The sequence below is a fragment of the Crotalus tigris genome, unplaced genomic scaffold (assembly GCF_016545835.1).
Source record: "Crotalus tigris isolate CLP2741 ecotype Arizona unplaced genomic scaffold, ASM1654583v1 scf7180000018523.1292444, whole genome shotgun sequence".
Taxonomy (NCBI): domain Eukaryota; kingdom Metazoa; phylum Chordata; class Lepidosauria; order Squamata; family Viperidae; genus Crotalus; species Crotalus tigris.
In genome coordinates this window covers 254,871-276,161 of record NW_024097056.1, presented here as the reverse complement: position 1 = coordinate 276,161, position 21,291 = coordinate 254,871, and the positions used below count along the sequence as shown (strand labels likewise).

Sequence of the window (21,291 nt, the reverse complement as noted above, 5' to 3'; positions counted from 1 at the left end):
TGCAATTACATGAGAGGCTTCGTAAAGAGGCACTTCTATTTCTGTTGTTGCTGTTCTTTGCCATTTTGTAATTTATTTCTGTTTCTCAAGTCAGGATACCGAATGTAACATCTTCTGTCTTTATGTTACAGTTGGGAAACATTCTCCTCTCTCCAGTCTATTTTGTGATCGGTTTGATCAAGCGACTTTTCTCGAAATCTCTGCCTCCGATCACGTTGGAAAACCCAGACGTAAAATATGCATTACGGCTGATCGATAAAGAGGTAAATAACCTGTTCTCTTATTTCTCTCTCTTAAGCTCCCGTCTCTTGTTACAGCAGATTTTTTAAAAATATTTTAATACTCAAAATGAGGTCCATATGCGGAGGACCCGAGACTGAAGTAAACTATAATAATACTTCCTAACTGTTGTTAAGTGGCAGTTTTATCGATATCAATCAAAAGCATTGTATGCATTGAGAAATATTGCAGAATGTAAATTAACACTGTGGCCTTTTGTTATATGGAGAGGTTGAAAAACTGGATGTTGAGCTAACTCTCCTTTATATTTAAATTTATTTAGTTAGTTAGTTTATATAGCCACCTACTCGCTCACAGTGACTCTAGGTGGCTTACAAGCAAGAAAAACACAGTATAGAAAATAAAATAAAAGTCTACATTCATGGGAAATTAGTAATTTTAGGGTGATGCTTGTGTGCAGTGCTTGTATCAAGTGGAAAGCCTCATTTATGAAAGTGGAGGAAATCTAATACACCCGTATTTATTATTTCAAATGGGATGGACCGACCTCATAATAATTCCTCCTGTTTGGCTCCTGAAAGGCTAAACTAACCTTCTGAATGTGCAGCTGCACTGATTTCTAATTTATGCAAATTAGAAATATAGACCATTTGAACAGCCAACTCACTGCCTTGAATTCTGAAATGTTTCCTTTATGGCCACAACTCATTATATTTGCTGAATAGGTGACCTTATCTCCAGCTTTGGATTTATCGATCTGATCTGTGTACCAGGCTTGTGTGCCATGAAAGAAGGCTTGTTACGATATGTGTGATGTTTCGGGACTCCTGTTTTATTTAATTTTGTTTAGACCTTAGTATGGACTTGTCACGTGGGCATGTAGTCCGCAATATCTATGTGTCAATGCTGCTAACATTGGATGTTCTTGCTTTGACAACATATGGAGATGCAACCTTATTCTTCCTTATGCTTTACTCTTAGAATTAGCTGATACTGGGGGAGGAGGAGGAGGAATGTAATAGTAATAGTAGTAAAGTTGGAAGGGACCTTGGAGGTCGTCTAGTCCAACCCCCTGCTCGGGCAGGAAACCCTACACCATTTCGGACAAGTGGCTGTCCAGTCTCTTCTTAAAAAATTCCAGTGTTGGAGCATTTACTGCTTCTGGAGGCAGGCTGTTCCACTGATTAATTGTTCTCACTGTCAGGAAGTTTCTCCTTAGTTCTAGGTTGCTTCTCTCCTTGATGAGTTTCCACCCGTTGCTTCTTGTCCTGCCTTCAGGTGCTTTGGAAAATAGCTTAATTCCCTCTTCTTTATGGCAGCCCCTGAGGTTTGGAAGACTGCTATCATGTCCCCCCTTGTCCTTCTCTTCGTTAAACTAGACATACCCAATTCTAGCAACCGTTCCTGTGATGGGAGTTAGTTAAACATAACAGTATTGTAATAGTGTGTGAATTCAGTGCTTTTGAAATAAGAGCTGATAAGAAATGGCGGGTTGAAGAACTGGAGGGAAGGCCTGCATTTCAAACTAATTGGAGAATGTAATTTATGACTGTTAATTAGAGGAGGGAATTGTGCTTTGATACTATGTGCTCAGGGGAGGGGAATTCAGTTTTTGGCTTCGATTGTGTTAGTGGCGAAGCTGTGCTACTCCAATAAAGATTCTTTAAGGTAAATAATGCTGCAAAGTTCTTTGAAGAGTTTCATCTGTCGGAGCCATGACATTAAGCCAAAATCTGAATTCTCCTTCCTATGTCTATAGGGTCAAAAAGTCATAAATTTAGCTGATGGCTGTGCACTTGGGTCCCTGCCCACTTTTATGTGAAGTATCAGTACTGTGAAGTACTAGTGCCACTTTTTCAAGCCTTGGAATAAGATCACACTTACTGCATCCAGTTCTAGTCATCACAATATAAAAAAGATGTTGAGACTCTGGAAAGAGTACAGAGAAGAGCAACAGCAGAGAAGAGCAACAAAGATGATTAGGGGACTGGAGGCTAAAACATATGAAGAACAGGTGCTGGAATTGGGTATGTCTAGTTTAATGAAGAGAAGGACGAGGGGGGACATGATAGCAGTGTTCCAGTATCTCAGGGGCTGCCACAAAGAAGAGGGAGTCAAACTATTCTCCAAAGCACCTGAAGGCAGGACAAAATGCAACGGATGGAAACTAATCAAGGAGAGAAGCAACCTAGAACTAAGGAGAAACTTCCTAACAGTGAGCACAGTTAACCAGTGGAACAGCTTGCCTCCAGAAATTGTAGGTGCTCCATCACTGGAGGCTTTTAAGAAGAGACTGGATAGTCACTTGTCTGAAATGGTATAGGGCAGTGGTGGCGAACCTATGGCACGGGTGCCAGAGGGGGCACTCGGAGCCCTCTCTGTGTGGGCACACGTGCCGTTGCCCCAGCCTCATCTCCCCCGTGGCCTCTTCCTCTCCAGCAGCCCCTGAAGGAGAGTCGCCCCTGAGCGTGGTCCATGTGGAACAGCACAGCCAAGGACATGGCAGCCAGGCAGCTTAGACAAGACTCTGCCCTCACGCCCCATCGTGCACAGTTGATGCTGCAGGGCGCGGGCAGAGGGCGTGGCTGCCATGGCGCTGCTGGGCGATCTGCGGCAGGCCTTGGGGACAGTGAGTGGCCCTGCGGGCAGGCGGGGTGGGGGGCGGACCAGGCGGGGCAGGGGTGGAGCGAGGGCGGGGCCAGTTTTTGAGCACTCGGTCTCTAAAAGGTTCACCATCACTGGTATAGGGTCTTCTGCTCAAGCAGGGGGTTGGACTAGGAGACCTTCCATCTCTGTTATTCTCTGTCCTATATTTGTGGCCTGCCCAAATGAATTGGCTTTCAATTGTATGGTCAAAGCCACAATTTTGACCCACACGTACTCCCCCTGGGACACTCCTAAATGCAGCCTATTGGGTTCACTGCCCCTCAGACGTGAAAGAGTAGAAGCTTCTAAGTGTGGTCGGTGGAAAGCTCCTCAAACAATGAAAGACTGTTAAGCCGCCCGTCTTGGTTGGGTGCTGTTGGGAACTGTGTTTATTTCTTCATTCCACACTCTTCTGAAACGCAGCTCCGGCTTGACTACCAACATTTGGGCTTGGATGGAGCCCGTATAACTCTGCCATCGTTTTATGAAGTGTTTGTTCCTCTCTTTTCAGCACGTTAGTCATGACACCAGAAAGTTTCGCTTCGCCCTGCCGAGCCCAAGACATGTTTTGGGTCTTCCTGTGGGTAAGCTGTTTGTGTTAAAAATAAGCTATATATACATCCATCCAAGGTCCTTTGGAGAGGGAATAGAGCAAAATGTGACATCGTTGGATTGAATTGTGACTTTGGAAAGAAAGTTCTTTTTTCTATTTGTCCTCCTACTTCTACTCCTTCTCTTCTTCCTTCTTCTTTCTCCTCCTACTCCTCCCTTTTCTTCTTCTTTCTCCTTTCTCTTCCTCTTCCTCCTCCTCCTTCCTTCCTTCCTTCCTTCTTCTTTCTCCTCCTCCTCCTCCTCCCCTTCCTTTTTTCTCCTTTCTCTTCTTCCTCCTCCTCCTCCTCCCCTTCTTTCCTTCCTTCCTTCCTTCCTTCTTCCTTCTTCTGTCTCCTCCTCCTCCCTAATTTATTCATTGGCTTATTTTAATTCCTTTCAAGAAAAGCTCTGTTAGCTAGAAGGAAGAGTGTACTCACATTGGAAAAATTCTGCCTAAATCTAAACAGATCCGGACCGCTCTCCAAATGAATGGGAGGCTTCATCCGTGACCTCTGAACTCCCAAACCCAAAGCTAAACACCACTGAACAAATAAAACGGTGTTGCTAAGTAGCAGGCAGCCTGCTAACTTAATCCTGATCCCCGAATTGCCACAATAAGCCATTCCAACCTTGATATTCTTTGGAATATTTGGTTGTTGACTTCTCCTGGTGCCACCCAACTCCCCTTGTGGCACCTCAAAAACAGAACACAGTTGTGATTGTTTACGATGTGTGGCCAGGAGAAAGGCCTGGAATAGGTATCAGGCGAATTTGCAACCATGGCTTCCGTGTTTTTGTTTGCCCTTCCATTCTTCCCCTAGTTGCCGAGAGAGGAATCCGTAATTGTAGCCAGCTGCTCCTCTCCTGTGCCAGAGGCGTATTGCGCAGGGAAGCAGGTGTTGTGCCTGTGTTGTGCCTTGCAAGCATGGAGAGCGCTGTAAACTTCAAGGATACGAAGAATTAAAAAAAATGTGTTGTGCTGCATCGCTCTTTAAAAGAACCCATAGCAGCCGGTATGTGTAACACTAGCTAGGAATTTATCCAGGAGATAAATAACGGTGCAAACAATTCCAATTCTCTTTTTAAGACTTCATGCTCAATCTTTGATTGGTTTTTATTTATCTGACAATAGTTTTAGCTGTTCCCCCCCCCCCCCGTTCTTCCCCCCCCCCAAAAAATAAAACCAGGCCAACTCTTGTTTTGCTTTCTGAATAGAAAGTGCTGTGGCTTGCTAACAGCTGTTATCTCCTGCTAACAGCTGGGAGGGGGGTTCTGACGAAAGCTGACAATGATCCTTGTCTAAAGAAAGGATCTCAGTGTTTGGGGTTTTTTTTTTAAGCAAGTTTAATTGAGGGTGGGGGGAGAAAGGGGGGGTACCAAGACTTCCGGCTACTGAATTGTTTCCCGTGTAAGACCCATGGGTCCCAGAGTATGTGAAAACAGAGATAGTCTTAAGGGTTTATTTTTTTTTCTCATGCTTCGCTACACAAAATTCAGCCGTCTAATCCGGAGCAAGACTTGCAAAATCCGGAGCAAGACTTGCAAAAGGAGAAGAGCGGGATTCTTCATCCCTGTTGCATCAGACTGTGAAAGAAGTTTTTTTCTGATCCCGAGGATTTCTGTCTCTCTCTCTCTCTCTCTCTCTCTCTCTCTCTCTCTCTCTCTCTCTCCCTCTCCCTCTCCCTCTCCCTCTCCCTCTCCCTCTCCTCTCCCTCTCTCTCTCTCTCTCTCTCTCTCTCTCTTCCCCCCCCCCCCCGTCACAAGGCAGAATAATAATCGCCTTCTTTTCCAGGGCCCAGGGTGGAAATCACAAAGGGCCCCATTAATATCCACAGAGCTGCCCGGGGTACCTGGAATAAATGTTATATAGGTTATTCTATTGTTTCTCCTTGTAAATCTCTTCAGTTGTACTACAGTACAGGTAGTCCTTGACCACTACTACTACTAGTACATCATCATCAATAATAATAATAAAATTTGGTTCATAATCTGGGATTGGTAAAAACCTAACAGTTCAAGTCTTAAGCAAGGACCTAAGAGCTACTGCTGCTATTATTATTGTCGTTGTTATTATTATTAATCTTCAGTTTGATTCACAGTCTGGCACTGGTAAAAACCTAACAGTTAAAAGTCCTAATTAAGGATCTAAAGAGCTGCTGCTGCTGCTGCTGCTGCTATAGTAGTAGTAGTAGCAGCAGCAGCAGCAGCAGCAGCAGCAGCAGCAGCAGCAGCAGCAGCAGCAGCAGCAGCAGCAGTAGTAGTAATAATAATAATAATAATAATAAAAAAAAAAAATTCGATTCACTGTCTGGACTGGTGAAAATCTAACAGTTCAAGTCCTAACCAAGGACCTAAGAACTGCTGCTGCTGCTGCTGCTGATGATGATGATGATGATGATGATGATGATGATGATAATAATAATAATAACAATAACAATAATAACAAGTAAGGGTAGTACCAATAGTAATAGGCTCCTTGGGTGCAATCCCAAAACAACTGGAGCACCACTTGAACACCATTGGCATTGACAAATTCGTTACTAGTCAATTGCAAAAGGCGGCCTTATTAGGAACTGCTTCCATCCTGCGACGATACCTGTAATACCATCAAACATCCACATCTGCCTATCCCAGGTCCTGGGTAAGGACTCGATAGGTAGACAAAATGCCAAATCCAGTCTGAACATCTGGCTGACTGTGTGATGATCAATAATTAATAAATAAATAAATAAATAAATAAATAAATAAATAAAAATATTAATTTTCAGGTTGGTTCACCGTATGGGACTGGTAGAAACCTAACAGTTCATGTCCTAACGAAGGACCTAAGAGATAATAGTAGTAGTAGTAGTAGTAGTAGTAGTAGTAGTAGTAGTAGTAGTAATAATAATAATAATAATAATAATAATAATAATAATAATAATAATATGGATGAAACGTGATACCCATTGTCATCAGGGCACTGGGAACTATGTCCAAAAACTTTGCAAAATCCATCAAGAAACTGCAGCTTCCTGCAATAACTCCAGCAATGCTACAAAAAAACTGCACGACTCGGAACATCTTACATTTTAAGGAGGTACCTGGTTGACACCTAGGATGCTGGCAGCAACGCGTGTCAACCATCAGCGCCAGCCAATTTGAATGTTCAGTTGACTGAGGTTCACATCTAATTAATAATAATAATAATCATCTTCAATTCGATTCACCGTCTGGGACTGGTAAAAACCTAACAATTCAAGTCCTAACCAAGGACCTAAGAGCTGTTAAGGTAACGTCTGAGTAGAGATAGGCAGTTCCGAATATTATTATTTATTTATTGTGTCATCAAATGTAAACTAAGTTCCATAAATAATGAGGCAAAGCAAACTAAGGAGGCTGAATGATAATCTGTCTCATTTCAGGGCAGCACATTTACCTCTCAGCCAGGATCGATGGGAATCTAGTCATCAGGCCTTATACACCTGTGAGCAGCGATGATGACAAAGGTTACGTGGACCTTGTTGTGAAGGTAAAAGCTTTGTTATTAATCATTTTATTAAGCTTATCAAAAAAAAAACACAAAGGAAAGCTAAAATAGTGGGAAAATGGGGGAGGGAACAGGGAAGAGAAAGAAATGTAGAGGAACGCGGAACAAAAAAACAAAAGCATTGACTCCTGACTCTTAGTGCAGTAGAATAACTTAGTAACAATACAGCTTCAACTTTTTAGTTTCACATACTTAATATGTACCAGCCATTTCCATAACAAACTTATCAGCAAAAATCAAAGTTAAGGTTCCATTGTTTTTCCATCTCAAGCACAAAATCCAGAAGTGGTTTCCAGGTAGAAACAAAGTTGATATGTTGTTTTTCTTTGATTGAAGCAGTTAATTTAGCCATCTCTGTTAGTTCCATCAGTTTTTCCAGCTTTATATCGCTTTTTGTCAGCTGTATTGGAGGAGAGATTAAGCAAGGAAAACCTGTGGCCTAGAGGTGCTAACGTGCAAGCAGCCCGGGTTTGAATCTCAGAAGGGTATGGCTAGCTGATGAGAGCTAAATAGCTATACTAATCTCCCTTTAATTCTCTGTCAGCAAAAATCTAAATTTAACACAGAAATAGTTTGTCACAGTAGCATCTGCCTGTAAAAGCTCCTAGATTGGGGCTGAAAGGCAAAAGCAATAGTAGATTGATCTGTCCCATATTTGGGTAGACTAGGTGCGCTGGTAGACCGGTTTCAATTGACAAAAAGCGAGGAAAACCCGTGGCCTAGAGGTTAATACACCTGCCTAGCGTGTAAGCAGCCCGGGTTCAAATCTCAGAAGGGTATGGCTAGCTGATGAGAGCTAAATAGCTTGAAATAGCTATACTAGTCTCCCTTTAATTCTTTGTCAGCAATATATATATTGCTGACCAACCTACTTATAAAAATAATGGTTCTGAGATAATAGACCTTCAGAGGAATCAGTTGTGAAAATGTTCCAGGATAGAAATATTCCTGGTATTATATGGTTACTAACCTACAGACTTCTTTTAAACATGTATGGTGTATGGTCCACTGTCTTGAGCAACATGGATTTGTAGGCATCTGAATGGGTTCATGTTTCCCATCCGTCCATTCTGTTTTAAAGGTATTTTCTCCTCTATAGATCTATTTCAAAGGGGTTCACCCCAAATTTCCTGAAGGAGGGAAAATGTCTCAGTACCTGGAGAATCTAAAGATGGGGGACACCATTGATTTTCGGGGACCCAATGGATTGCTTGTTTACGAGGGAAAAGGTGAGGCTGTAGCAGCTGAATGTCAAGTTGGAGAAGTTCACCATTATCTCTGATTTATCTTACAAGTAGTCCTTGACTTATGGCTCTAATGGAGCCTGCCCATCACAGCCATCATGCAACCAACACCATTGTAAGTGAATGTGGCAGCAACCATGGTTATAAAGGAGCCACAGTGGTGGTTGAATGAAGCAACGGTCCACTAATGGGAGTGGTTTGCCCAAAACTGGAAGTCAATGCCAGCTCTTGTCGAAGCTGCTGTAAAATACAATTGCGTGACCGCGGTTATAAATACAGCCCAGTGGCTGAGCACCCACGTTCAGTCATGTGACTGCAGGGGAGGGCCCAACTGGCACAATTTTGAAGAAGCCTCCCAAGTTAGGTCCATCGTGACTTTGAACCAGGGGTGTCAAACTCAATTTCATTGAGGGCCGCATCAGCATTGCGGTTGCCCTCAGGGGGGCTGGGTGGGTGTGGCCAGAGTGGGTGCAGCCTACTGAGTGGGCGTGGATGGTCAGTGTAGCCTACTGGGTGGGCGTGGCCAGCTCTACATCGTTCGCGTCAATGGTGCCTGTGGGGGCCTGGGCAGGAGTGGGATAGATCTGAGGGTCTCTAGCAGAAGGGGATGGGACCAGGACCACTTCCAGGTGATGGTGCATTTCTTCATTTCTCACAAAGGGTGACACCTCCCCAGCATGCACCCAGGGGGCGGGGCCGACACGGCAGGGGCTGGTTCCTCACTGTTTCCAGATGGCCTTGTGGAGCTAAGACTGAGTGTGTTTCAGCATAGAGGGCCACCACAAAATTGTACATTGGCTCCTGGCCAGCCTGGGCCAGGGCCAAGACAGCGGGGGCCATTCCCTCACTGTTTTGAGGATGGCTTCGTGGGCCACAGGAAACCACTTCGCGGGCCACATCCAGCCCCCGGGCCTTGTGTTTGACATGTCTGCTTTGAACAGTTGCATATCAAGGAGCAAAACAGGTTATATCCTGACTCCTCCCCCGCCCCCCGCCCCCCATTGTGGGTTTTTCTAGATGTATGGCAAGTATTCATCATTATGATTAGGAGTGGACAAAAATGTCAAATTTGACATCCACGTGCATTCCAAGCACATGTCCCAAATGTGCTTTTTTGAAGTAACAGCTGGACCTTCTTATTTTTCTTTGGAGACGTTTCGCTTCTCATCCAAAAAGCTTCTTCAGCTCTGACAGGATGGTGGGGAATGGAAGGATTTATACTCCTTGCGGACAGCTGGTCATTTGCCTTCTTTTAGAGAGTCGTTGAGCCCACTTGGGAGGCTTGTCTGTGTCCTCAGAGTCACCTGAGTGGTGCAAATGGGTGTGGAGCCTTCTTTGAAACTGCAGTTCTGCCGTTCTTTTCAGCAGTTCCAAGAAGGCTTTACACCCATTTGCACCACTCAGGTGACCCTGAGGACCCAGACAAGCCTCCAGGTGGCCTCAACGACTCTCTAAAAGAGTGCAAATGACCAGCTGGCTGCAAGGAGTATAAATCCTTCCATTCCCACCATCCAGTCAGAGCTGAAGAAGCTTCTGGGATGTGAAGCGAAACGTCTTTAAGGAAAAACAAAGGAACTCCAGTTGCCTCTTGGAAAAAGCACCTTTGCGACAGCCATGACGTGGATGACTGAGAATCCCCATAGACATTTCAAACACATGTCTTGGATTTGAGACATTTGGCAATGCCACCAATCCACTTGCTCACCTGCTTAACTTTTCCGCCAGGTGTGTTTGCGATTCGTTCAGACAAGAAATCCGAACCCGTTCTGAAGCAAGTGAAATACGTCGGGATGATTGCGGGTGGAACAGGTATTCTGAAATGTGCTTTCCTGCCTTGAGTATTCAACTTGATGTGTCAGGTGCAAAGAATTGAGACCTCAGTCCAGTTAAGGCAGTGGTTCTCAACCTTTTTAATGTTGCGACCCCCAACCGGTCGTAGGTCGAGGACTACTCAACTGGTGTAGCACCGTTTGCAGACTGGGATTTTTGGCGGGCTCAGCAGGGCAGAGACAGCCTGGACAATTCCTATTGGCTTTTGAAAGCCAATAGAATTAGACTCTATTCAAGAGAGTCTATTCTATTGGCTTTCAAAAGCCAATAGAATAAAAGGAAGTAGCACAGCTAAGGAAAAGGGGGGGAAAAATGGCGGACTGCGTTGTTTGGCGACCCCCGTGAAATGGTCGTTCGACCCCAAATGGGATCCCGACCCACAGGTTGAGAACCACTGAGTTAAGGTGATCTATTGAACGTGCTTGCTCACACGAATCTAGTCAATTAATATTCAGCACTAAATTGGTGCTATCTCAGAGTCAATGGAATTCAAGATTTAGACCACTTGCGGCAACATAATGGCTCTAGGCTGATTACTCTCTTGACTCTGCCTACTCTTGTACAGATTCATCTTCTACAAGGATTCATTTGATTTGACTCTCTCTCTCCCTCTCCCTCTCTCTCCTCTGAAGGAATTACTCCCATGTTGCAGCTCATCCGAGCGATTGTAAAGGACAAGGAGGATCCCACAGTTTGCCATTTGCTCTTTGCTAACCAGGTAGGAAGATGTCCTTTGCTCTCTTACTAAGGAGCAAACAGCATATTGAATCAGCGGCAATAGATTGTGAAGAATAAATAAAATGGGCTGCCGATATTTCATGCTAGCAATATTGAAGCCTTGTGCAGATTTACTCAAGATATTCACAGTATTCCACTATTTTCATTGGATTGTATTTCCAGAGAAGCGTAACATGAAATTGTAGCCTTGCTTATTTCTTTTCCAATTGCTCCAAGCAAGAGACAGATTCCTCTGGAGAATCCTATCTCAGCAGCAGTTATATTATTCCAGCTTCTATTCTGGATCCTTTAATATATTTTTTTTTGTTTGAGGAAATAATGAGAAAAAGCTTAAATTAGCTGCTTCTAGTGCAAAATTTGTTAATGCAAGAACATAGCAAATCAATTTCCCTCTACAACAAACCAACTCAAATTAAGTTGTTCTCCCAAAGTGGTTTGATAAATCCTCTGAATTGGAAATGGTCTAAAGCGTTCTAGACAGAACGCCCTAATGAAATAGATTCATTTTGGAACTGAGTGAAACACTTTGGCGTGTTGATTAACAGCTCGGAACAAATGCTTTTTAAACGAAATGTAATTACCCTGAACGTTGACACGGTGTTACCTCTGACCACTTTTATGCACATTTAACTGGACTTGGAGCAGACTCAAAAGATTTGCTGCTCATAATTCACTTTTTTTTTTTTTTGCTAAGCCCTCTTGATGGTTTACATTTTGATTCCAGGGTCTTTCACATTAGCTTTCGGTTCATGATTTCTTTTTCTTTTTCTTTTTAATGGGATTAAGAGGGGATCAATATTCTAAGTTGTTCACTAGTGAATTTGTGAGATAAAACAACAATGACTGTGTTTCTGGGACAGACTGAAAGTGATATTTTACTGCGCTCGGAACTTGAGGAAGTGCGAGCTCAACACTCAGCCCAGTTTAAGCTGTGGTACACATTGGACAGAGCTCCTGAAAGTAAGTAATTCATGATACAATTAAGATTAGATGATGCTAAAACATTCTGCTTAATTGCTGAATATTAATAATTAATATTCTATTATAGAATGGAATGGAATGGAATGGAATAAATGAATAGAATAGAATAGAATAGAATAGAATAGAATAGAATAGAATAGAATAGAATAGAATAGAATAGAATAGAATAGAATAGAATAGAAATAAAGAATGCAGTGGTGGAGTGGAGTGGAGTAGAGTAGAGTTTCATTAAACACTGAAGGGTACCGTTTAGAGAAAATACAGCTAAGCGCAGGGCTCAATGTCTCAACCTCAAGGATTAGTAGACACCCATAGGTGTCTCATTAGAAGGGTTTTGCATACAGAGTGATCCAAAATTTACCAACTGCAATGTCAAACTGAGATATTTCATGCATGTTCAGGCAAGTCTGTTCATGACAGAAAGTTTACAAGTGCGAATCGGCTATTAGTTCTAGTTTTTAAAGTCCAATGTTTGCCCAATCAGGAGAAAGTGATGAAACTGATGGAAAGGGCTGTAGATGGTGAAACATTTATCCAGCCATCCATTTCAAAGCCCCTTTTGACGATCCCTAGTGCAGGGGTCCCCAAACCCCGGTCCATGAACCAGCACCGGTCCACGGCAGGTCACAAACCAGCCCGCGCAAACAAGTGAAGCCCTATCTGCGGGATGCAGGCAGCATGCGAAACCACACAGCCCACCCCTCTGGTCCGTGGAAAAACCTCTGTCCACAAAACTAATCTCTGGCGCTCAAAAGGTTGGGGGGGGCTGCCCTAGTGCACGGGACGGCAACCTGCGGCTCTGGAGCCTTCTCCTGTGGCTCCCAGCCTCCTCCGCCATTTGCAGAGCGAGAGAGAGACAGAGAGAGGCACTTGCGCCCCCCCCCTCTCTGTCATCTATTTATATCTATCTAGCCTACTCTTTAGATCTATCTATCTATCTATATCTATCATCTATTTATCATCCATCATCTATATCTAGCATCTGTCTGTCCACGTCCATCTGTTCGTCCATCTCTCTTTCTCTTTCTCTCTCTGTCATCTATTTATATCTATCTAGTCTACTCTCTATATATATCTATTGTCTATATCATCTATTTATCATCCATCATCCATATCTAGTATCTGTCTGTCTCTGTCCATCTGTTCATCTGTCTCTCTCTCTTTCTGTCATCTATATCTATCTAGTCTACTCTCTATATCTAGTTACTCTCTATATCTATCTATTATCTATATCATTTATTTATCATCCATCATCTATCTATATCTAGTATCTGTCTGTCTGTCCATGTGTTCGTCCGTCTCTTTTTTTTCTCTCTTTCTTTCTCTGTCATCTATTTATATCTACTAGTCTACTCTCTATATCTAGTTACTCTCTATATCTATCTATTATCTATATCATTTATTTATCATCCATCATCTATCTATATCTAGTATCTGTCTGTCTGTCCATGTGTTCATCCGTCTTTTTTTTCTCTCTCTTTCTCTCTCTGTCATCTATTTATATCTACTAGTCTACTCTCTATAGCTAGTCTACTCTCTATAGCTAGTCTACTCTCTATCTATCTATTATCTATATCATTTATTTATCATCCATCATCTATATCTAGTATCTGTCCATCTGTTCATCCGTCTCTCTCTCTCTCTCTCTCTCTCTCATCTATTCATCTATTTATATCTATCTAGTCTACTCTCTATATCTATTATCTATATCATCTATTTATCATCCATCATCTATGTCTAGTGTCTGCCTGTCCATCTGTTTCTCTCTCTCTCTCTCTCTCTCTCTCTCTCTCTCTCTCTCTCTCTGTGTGTGTTTGTGTGTGTGTGTGTGTGTGTGTGTGTAAAAAAGAGAGTGGCCTCACACCCAATAAGAATGTGTGTCAGCTTGTCCGAGAACAGCATGAAGCCAGCTTGCCAGGTGAGCAGAAGATCGGAGAAAGGGAGAGAGGAGGGGGAGAGAGAGAGAGGGAGGGAGGGGGGGAGAGAGAGAGAGAGAGAGAGAGAGAACGAGAACTCATGCACAGCAGCGGCTATTTCTTTTTAATTAAACTCTTCAATCAAGCTCGCAGGTTTTGCAGCTCCCAGTGTGTTTTCTTTTCCCTGGGAAACGGGTCCATGTGGCTCTTTGAGTGTTTAAGGTTGCTGACCCCTGCCCTAGTGCAGTGATGGCGAACCTTTTAGAGACTGAGTGCCCAAAACCCACCCCCCGTCCCTACTTCGCCTCTTGCCCGCCCTACCTGCTCCGCCCCTGTCTGCCCCACCCGCCCGCAGGGCCACGCACTGCCCCCATGGCCCTCCGCCGCAGATCGCCCAGGCAGGCCTGCAGCACTGTGACCGCCACGCCCTCCGCCCACACCCCGCAGCATCGTCTGCACGCTTTAGGGCATGAGCGTGGAGTCTTGTTGCTGCTGCCCGACTATGTCCTTGGCTGCGCTGGTCCGTGCAGGCTGTGCCCAGGGGGGCTGCTGATGAGGCCGCAGGGGGAGGCGGGGCTGGGGCGACGGCACGTGTGCCCACAGAGAGGGCTCCGAGTGCTGCCTCTGGCACCCGTGCCAAAGGTTCGCCACCACTGCTCTAGTGTATCAGTGCTTTGTTGTTGTTGTTTTGAAAGAGATAATCAGCGCAACGTGTTCTTTTCCAACACAGAGTGGGATTACAGCCAAGGATTCGTGAACCAAGACATGCTGAAGGAACACATGCCTCCCCCTGAAGACGACGTTTTGATTCTGATGTGCGGCCCACCGCCCATGATCCAGTATGCCTGCCTGCCCAACCTGGAGAAATTGGGTTACACCAAAGAGATGTGGTTTACTTACTAACGGGGGGGTGGGGATAAAGCAGAAGGGGAAAGTTAGGAAAAAGAAGAACTGTTGGGGGGGGAACCAGGCAACAGAAACCAACTGAGTTAACAGAGGTGGAACTCACCTTCAGAGGCATTCCCGCTTGTGCACTCTTGTGTCTTTCTAATCCTGCCAAGCTGAAGCCTCTGGTAGACTGATTAACCGTGTTGTAGATCCTACTCTTTGCTTTGCTCTGTGTATCAAATCTATCCTAAGGCAATTGAATGAAGTTTGGCTCTTTTCATCCCAGATAAGCAAATATAGCTAGGCACTCAACTCATCAAAGAGTTTGTTCTGGATAGCTTCTATGACAGGGGTCTTCAAACTTGGCCTTTTTATGACTTGCGGACTTCAACTCCCAGAATTCCTCAGCCAGGCACACGTGCCTGGCTGAGGAATTCTGGGAGTTGAAGTCCGCAAGTCATAAAAGGGCCAAGTTTGAAGACCCTTGACGTGGGAGGCCAGGAGGGAACGATGAAGGAGGTGACTTCAGTCACCCTGTTGTTTCTGCAGCACCGCTTTAAATGCACACCTGTCTTGCACCAACGTGTTTGTGTCTTCATTAGCAGAGGCGGGGGGGGGGAGGAAAATCGTTTGACAGGTCAACCTGTAGAAACATAACTCATGTAGAAAGCAGCAGATTGATGGGCTCCATCGTTCCCAAGCGATGGGCGTGAAAGAGGGAGGCCCAATCTTGAAATTCTGAATCGTAATGCGGGCAAAATCCGTCGGACAGATATGAGGGCTTGGCATCTTCCTTCCGGCCTTTCTCCGGAGACAAAATTTGCGCCCGGTCTTTGCGTAAGGTGGAATAAAGGTGTGTGCATACGGAAGAAGCTCTAAACCTACCATTGGCACTGAACACTGGAAAAAAAACAAAGGAATGTAAATTTGGTTTGGAGGGATGATAGGGTAGCCTGTTAGTGGATGAGAAGATCTACTTATATTTTCTTTTAAGTATATAGTAAATGCTATCAAATCTCAAAGAATTCCTTTCTTTTTCCAACTCGCCTTTCTGTTGCATTGTTGTTATTCTATTATTCTACCACACCAGCCTTCAGTGGGTCCCTTTTTGATTAACTAACTACGTACCCATGTTTGTATACATAAATATACAGGTAGCTCACTTACAAAATATGTCCATGTATTGTTTTCAATAGAAAAATCAGAATTGTTGATGTCAAGTAATGGCTTCGTCAAATGGTTTTTGGGGAAAGGCTGTTTACGAATGGGATGTCAGTAGCTACATTGATGTCAGGGTGATTTTCATCCCTTCAACTGGCCAGCATTTTATTTTTTTTTTCCAGATGTATTTTAACATGATTTGGGTATCAGCTGCTCCAAAGTTAATCATCCCAGATTTTTTTAAAAAAAAAAAAAGATCTTAGATGCTTTATGAATCGGAACCTGAGCAGGAGAAGTTGGAAGTCTGTTCCTGCCTTCTTGGCCATAAACACAGATATCATCTGCTGTTCAAAAACAGAACTTGAGTAGACATGGTCTACTTGAAGTCAACCCTTCCCAAATCCTCCATCTTGCATCAAAAAGAGAATTTGAGTAAACATGGTCTACTTGAAGTCAACCCTTCCCAAATTCTCCATCTTGCATCAAAAAGAGAACTTGAATAAACATGGTCTACTTGAAGTCAACCCTTCCCAAATCCTCCATCTTGCATCAAAAAGAGAACTTGAGTAAACATGGTCTACTTGAAGTCAACCCTTCCCAAATTCTCCATCTTGCATCAAAAATAGAACTTGAGTAAACATGGTCTACTTGAAGTCAACCCTTCCCAAATTCTCCATCTTGCATCAAAAAGAGAACTTGAGTAAACATGGCCTACTTGAAGTTCATCCTTCCCAAATCCTCCATCTTGCATCAAAAGGAGAACTTGAGTAAACATGATCTACTTGAAGTCAACCCTTCCCAAATTCTCCATCTTGCATCAAAAAGAGAACTTGAGTAAACATGGTCTACTTGAAGTTCACCCTTCCCAAATCCTCCATCTTGCATCAAAAAGAGAACTTGAGTAAACATGGTCTACTTGAAGTCAACTCTTCCCAAATTCTCCCTCTTGCATCGAAAAGAGAACTTGAGTAAACATGATCTACTTGAAGTCAACCCTTCCCAAATCCTCCATCTTGCATCGAAAATAGAACTTTAGTAGATATAGTCTACTTGAAGTCCACTCTTCCCAAATCCTCCATCTTACATCAAGAACAAAAACTCCAGTAGGCATGGTCTACTTGAAGTCCATTCTTCCCAAATCCTCCAATCTTGCGTGAAAAAGAGAACTTGAGTAAGAATGGTCGACTTGACGTCCACCCTTCCCAAGTCCTCCGTCTGGCATCTTCAAGTGACTTGATCAACAAGCCTTAAGAAGCTCCTGATGAAACTGATGACATCCATATGTCAAGTCCAAAGAGCCTAGAAAAAAAAAATCTAGACTGGGGTTTCAAAACTTGTAGGAGAACTTAGGGACAAAAAAAAACTGCTATTCTAGACAAAGTAAATCTCATTTTCTTAAAGGGTGAGCTGATATTTCAAGCATCAGATTGAAGTGTAAACCCCCCCTCCCACCTCTTTCTGCTTCATTTTCTCCCTTCGTACAACGGGATTGGCCCGGGGGTGTCCAGAGAGCAAGTAAGAAAATCAAAGGCCTTCGGCATGCCTAAAATGGAGGCAGGGCTTTGACTGCACAGATGCCTTATCCCAGGGGTGTCAAACTCAAATTTCATTGAGGGCCGCATCAGCATTGCGGTTGCCCTCGGGGGGGGGCGGCCAGGGTGGGTGTGGCCTACTGGGTGGGCGTGGATGGAATGGGTGTGGCCTACTGGGTGGGCGTGGCCAGTTCTACATTGTTCGCGTCCAGGGGGCCTGTGGGGGCCTGGGCAGGAGTGGGACAGATCTGAGGGTCTCTGGCAGAAGGGGTGGGACCGGGGCAAGCGCCAAGGCACGGTGCATTTCTTCATTCCTCACAAAGGGTGACACCTCCCCAGCATGCACCCAAGGGGCAGGGCCAATGCGACGGGCTGGTTCCTCGCTGTTTCCAGACAGCCTTGTGGAGCTAAGACCGAATGCGTTTCAGCATAGATGGCCACCACAATATTGTACATGGGCTCCCGGCCGGCCAGGGCCAAGGCAGCGGGGGCCGTTCCCTCACTGTTTCCAGGATGGCTTCATGGGCTACATGAAACCACTTCGCAGGCCGCATCTGGCCCCCGGTCCTTGTCTTTGACATGTCTGCCTTATCCCCATAAATATCCCTATAAGTAGACAGTTTGTAAAACCCTTTAATTGTCTTAGGAGTTAGTTACACACAGGCTGCTTAACAATAAGAACATAACAGTTGCTGCATAGGAACCAATGGGGATTGATGTTTAGAGATTCAGGATGGGAGCGAATCAGATGAAGATTGACAGATAAAACATTTGAGGGCTTGAAATTACCGTCAGACACATTAGATAGCAATGCTACGAACTTAAGGTGTGCCAGGAGACATCCTAAACACGCGAGATTTGGCAGGAAAGGTTGCTTCCAGCATATTGGAAGCGTCCTCGTTTCAAAGTACAGTTCTGTGCTCAAGCTGAGCTTTTTCCTAGCTTCAAAGTGCCCTCGCAAATGCACAAGGCACACGGGTGTGTCTCCAAGTTGAAATAATTCAGAAGTAATCATCCCAGAGCATGCATGTCACAATATGGACCTTATTAAGAGAGGATAGGGCAGTGGTGGCGAACCTATGGCACGGGTGCCAGAGGCGGCACTCGGAGCCCTATGTGGGCACACGTGCCATTGTCCCAGCCTTGCCTCCCCCCACGATCCCCTCCTCTCCAGCAGCCCCCCTGAAGGAGACTCACCCTCGAGCGTGGCCCACACAGAGCAGCGCACCAAGGACATGGCAGCCAGGCAGCGTAGACAAGATTCTTCCCTCACACCCCATCATGCAGTTGATGCTGCAGGGCGCGGGCAGAGGGTGTGGCCACCATAGCGCTGCCTGGGTGATCTGCAGCAGGCCCTGGAGGCAGTGAGTGATCCTGTGGGCAGGCAGGGCTGGGGATGGGGGAGCAGAGCGGAGGCGGGCAGGGGGGTGGAGTGGGGGCGGGGCCAGTTTTGGGGCACTCGGTCTCTAAAAGGTTCGCCACCACTGGGATAGGGCTAAAGCCATTGATTCCACAGGCCGAGCTGAGATCTCAAGACTTCCATGGTTCCCTTCACCGGGAAGATAAAATCAAAAGTCCTTTGATAATGGTGCTTGCAGGAGAGGTGCCTGAAAAGAAGTGGGTGCAGCTACGCAGTTGAAGTCTGAGCCCTTTGGGGCACTGGTCTGCAGGAGACAGAAATGAAAAGGGAGGAGACTTCAGTTGTGAAGTCATGGCCACCACCTTGAGTTTGATGCATCTTTGCTTCATAAATAGCTCTCAGCTTATCGTGCAGTTTGACTTTCGGATCAAGAAGGAAAGAATGCTAGAGGATGAAAAAGATCAAGGAAATGAGCTCTGGATGAATTTGATTATGCGCTAGATTCTTTGCTTGAACGTCCTTCTGCCGCAGAAAATAAAAATTTATATTGTACTCCCTTTTGCTTAATGTGAGTAAAACACCCTTTTTACTAACCGCATTGAAGCTGAATAATAGCACCGGTCCTGGTCATACAAAGTGTTTTGTATTACTTTACCCGCCTATTCAGCTCTTTGACTTTTTTCAACTCTTTGTGGTAGAAATAAAACTTTTTTTTCCCCTCTTAAGATGTTTTGCAAGTTCTGATTCATTCATGTCGGGTTAAAATCAACTGGGAGACCTTCTGCTTGTTTTGGTCTCCTGTTTTGGCGTTCCATGCGTTTACAACAGTGGTTCTCAACCTGTGGGTCGGGACCCCATTTGGGGTCGAACGACCATTTCACGGGGGTTGCCAAACAACACAGTCCGCCATTTTTTCCCCCTTTTCCTTAGCTGTGCTACTCCCTTTTATTCTATTGGCTTTTGAAAGCCAATAGAATAGACTCTCTTGAATAGAGTCTAATTCTATTGGCTTTCAAAAGCCAATAGGAATTGTCCATGCTGTCTCTGCCCTGCTGAGCCCGCCAAAAGTCCCATTCTGCAAACGGTGTTGCACCAGTTGAGTAGTCCTCAACTTACGACCGGTTGGGGGTCGCGGCATTAAAAAGGTTGAGAACCACTGGTTTACAAGATCCTGTACAAAGAGAAAACTCGGCATTTCTGAGCGGAGTCATTCAGAAGATCGGTGACCAGCTTTCCAGGTTGTCTACCCCACACACACACACACACACTTTTGCAACAAGATGGATAGTCCAGTAATAAGAATTGGGTTCTATTGGTAAAGGCATCTTCAGAAATTGACATTCTGGGTTCCCCCAAATGGGAGTTGAAAGAAGAGAAATAAAATGACTCTAATAACCACGCCACACGGGGAGGGAAGGAAGGGGAGGGAAGGGAAAGGAGGGAAGAAGGAAGGAGGAGATGGGAAGGAAGGAAGAATGAAAAGGGAGGAAAGGAAAGAAGGGAATGGGAAGGAAGGAGGGAGACGGGAATGAGAAGGGGAAAGGAAGGAAATGAACAAAGGAAGGAGATGGGAGTGAGAAGGGGAAAGGGAATAAGAACAACGAAGAAGGGATAGCAAAATAAACAAAGGCGATGAGAAGGAAAGGAAGGAAATGAACAAAGAAAGGAAATGGGAGTGAAGAGGAAAGGGAATAAGAACAAGGAAAGGGAATAGGAAAATAAACAAAGGCGATGGGATTGAGAAGGGGAAAGGAAGGAAATGAACAAAGGAAGGAGATGGGAGTGAGAAGGGGAAAGGGAATGAGAACAAGGAAGGGAATAGGAAGGAAATGGAGATGGCAATGAAAAGGGGAAAGGAAATGGGAACAAAGGAATAAGGAAGGAAGGAAGGAAGGAAGGAAGGAAATAAATGAACAAAGGAGATGGGAATGAGAAAGGAAAACAAGGGGAACAAGGAAGGAGGGAGACAGCTGGTTAGCCAGCTGCAAAGACCAGGCCAGAGAAGGAAGCCACAGCTAGGGAACAAGTTCTGACAACCAGGCTGCCTGCAAGGAGGCGGGACCAAGGGCTCTCCTCACCATACACAGAACCATCTCTTGCAAGTGGGACCCATCAAAGAGAGCCAATGGATGCCTTCAATAGACCGAGACTCTTTCCTAAAATGAGGGTCCGTTGGGTACTTCTGCTTGGCTTGAAGACTCGACGAAATATTACATCCCACACCCATCAAGGTTTGTCTGTTACAGGTAGTCCTCAACGTACGACCACAATTGAGCCCGTTTCTGTCGTTAAGTGAGACATTTGTTAAGAAAGTTTTGCCCCCTTTTACGACCTTCCCTGCCACAGTGGTTAAGTGAATCACTGCAGTTGATTGGCTGTTAAGTGAATCTGGCTTCCCCCACTGATTTTTCTTGTTGGAAGGCCGCAGAAGGGGATCACGTGACCCCCCCCCCGGACACGGCAAGCGTCATTAAGTATGAACCAATTGTTCAAGCATCTGGAATTCTGATCACGCGAGCGCGGGGATGCCACTTTTTTCAGGGCCACTAAAGTCACTAAATGAACTGTTGTAAGTTGAGGACTACTAAAATAATTCTGGCCAGTGGTGGGATTCAAATATGTGAACAACCGGTTC

General features: G+C 44.8%; 1 protein-coding gene across 1 annotated transcript in view; it reads left to right on the top strand.

Moving 5' to 3' along the window:
- The window catches only part of LOC120312563 (NADH-cytochrome b5 reductase 3-like), a 30,175-nt gene extending 14,156 nt beyond the window's left edge, over nt 1–16,019 (top strand). The window contains exons 2-9 of the mRNA XM_039353433.1: nt 132–263; nt 3,398–3,470; nt 6,882–6,988; nt 8,106–8,235; nt 9,976–10,059; nt 10,713–10,798; nt 11,679–11,778; nt 14,446–16,019. Of these exons, the coding sequence (XP_039209367.1) occupies nt 132–263; nt 3,398–3,470; nt 6,882–6,988; nt 8,106–8,235; nt 9,976–10,059; nt 10,713–10,798; nt 11,679–11,778; nt 14,446–14,618 (885 nt within the window). The 3' untranslated portion in view covers nt 14,619–16,019. The remainder of the gene's footprint in view (nt 1–131; nt 264–3,397; nt 3,471–6,881; nt 6,989–8,105; nt 8,236–9,975; nt 10,060–10,712; nt 10,799–11,678; nt 11,779–14,445) is intronic.
- Nucleotides 16,020–21,291: the final 5,272 nt, after the last annotated feature.